This window comes from Parasteatoda tepidariorum, unplaced genomic scaffold (genome assembly GCF_043381705.1).
Source record: "Parasteatoda tepidariorum isolate YZ-2023 unplaced genomic scaffold, CAS_Ptep_4.0 HiC_scaffold_15776, whole genome shotgun sequence".
Classification (NCBI taxonomy): Eukaryota; Metazoa; Arthropoda; class Arachnida; order Araneae; family Theridiidae; genus Parasteatoda; species Parasteatoda tepidariorum.
The window spans coordinates 1-1,746 of NW_027261436.1; the positions used below are offsets into that span (position 1 = coordinate 1).

A 1,746-nucleotide genomic window follows, 5' to 3' on the forward strand; every position below is an offset into this window, starting at 1 on the left:
ATATATATATATAGATGGATAGATAATTTTTCATTTTTATTATTTCTAGGTAGTCAGACAAAACTTATTCAGCAAGGTTTCGATGATTATCACAAGAACACATGCGTGAGATTTGTTCCCAGAACAAGTGAAGAAGCTTATATAAAAATATTTTCCGGGCATGGGTAAGAAGGTAAAACAAAATGTTTGCAAGAAATTATACACATTAATTGAGGATGCTAGATTTAATTTCAAAGCTTAGACAAAATTTTCGTCGTTAGCTATAGCTTTTCTTTGATGAGATTGCTGGATGATAAATGTCTTCCTGTTCCTTATATTTGGTATTTCGTAAGACTCTTTCAGCTGCTTCTTATGCATCGTAACTTATGGGACGTAACCATCCCATCGCAACTATCCATCGTAAGACATTCATCGTAACCTTTTTTTTTCTTGACCTTTTGTTAAAATGAACTTTTTTACAGCTTTTTTAATCATAAATTCTAAATGCATGAACAATCAGATTTATTCTATTAACCATCGTAAGTTTTGCAAGATCTTGGTTGTTGCACCAAATACCAACTCCAGAGTAGGAAAGCATGCAGCGCCACCTATCTAAGATTTTTAAAGAAGTCGTCACTGATGTTACTTTAGAAATTGGTCTTTAAAGCATTTCTTTCAAAAGATCTACCACTTTTTCAACTAATATTTTTTTACTCCCTTTAAGCGTAACTCTAAAATATCTAGCACAAAAATACCGAAATGGTTATCATCGGATTTAGCTAATGATTTAGTCTTAGTGCATAAGACCAAACTTTTTATTAAGGCATTTTTTTCCTTTCTTTAATTTTATTCTATATAAATAGTTTTCATCAACAATTTCAAAAATATAAGTAAATTTAGTCATTACGGATCACCCTTACGTTATTATGTTGACGGTTCCGTTCTCTCTGTAATTTTAAAGGAAACTAGATTTGTTGTCTTAAGCTGAGTAAATTAATGTGTTGAGATATTTATTAAAAAAAAACAAATTTCTTTAAAGGTGTTACTCATCAGTGGGCAGAGTAAGCACACAGCAGCTGTTATCTCTCGGCAATGGATGCATGTATGTGGGAACTGTTGTTCACGAGTTAGGCCATGCTTTAGGATTCTATCACGAACAGAGCAGATCAGACAGAGATGATTATCTGATCATTTACTTAGAGAATGCCTCTCCCAGTAAGTCTTTTAATGAAATCTTTTAAGTATGAAAACATACTATTATAATTATCAATCAGTAAATAATAATTTGAATTAACGAAATTTAATTAAAATATTAAAATTATTAGTCAGCACACACACACACACACACATATATATATATATATATATATATATATATACCGAAGAACCACAAAATTATGACCACTCTTCTAATAACATGTATGACCACCTTTAGCCCTCAAAACTGCTAGCACCCGCCGTGGCATTGATTCCACAAGGTACTGATAGGTAGCCTGAGGTATCTGGTGCGAAGCGCTCACCAACTGGTCTTGCAATTCCCTCACATTACGAAGGGGGCAACGTGGCAGCATGAATTTGGTTTTCCAAGTAGAACTACAAATGCTCTATTGGATTAAGGGCAGGTGAATTTGGGGGGTTAAGACATGACTTGAAAGTCACTGGAATGTTCCTCGAACCAATCCGTGACGATTCCACCCTTATGACATTGTGCATTATCCTGATGGTAAACACCATCCCTCGCAGGAAAAACTGTCGCCATGAATGTAT

The 1,746-nt window shown here is 34.0% G+C and overlaps 1 protein-coding gene across 1 annotated transcript; it reads left to right on the forward strand.

Annotated features, from left to right (window-relative positions):
* Positions 1–33: 33 nt before the first annotated feature.
* Positions 34–1,186, forward strand: LOC122274028 (astacin-like; the record flags this gene model as incomplete). The annotated part of the gene is given in 2 exon segments (XM_043057979.2): positions 34–164; positions 1,019–1,186. Coding segments are annotated over 2 exon segments (299 nt in total), but the record flags the coding sequence as incomplete, so codon positions are not given.
* Between the last annotated feature and the right edge of the window lie 560 nt (positions 1,187–1,746).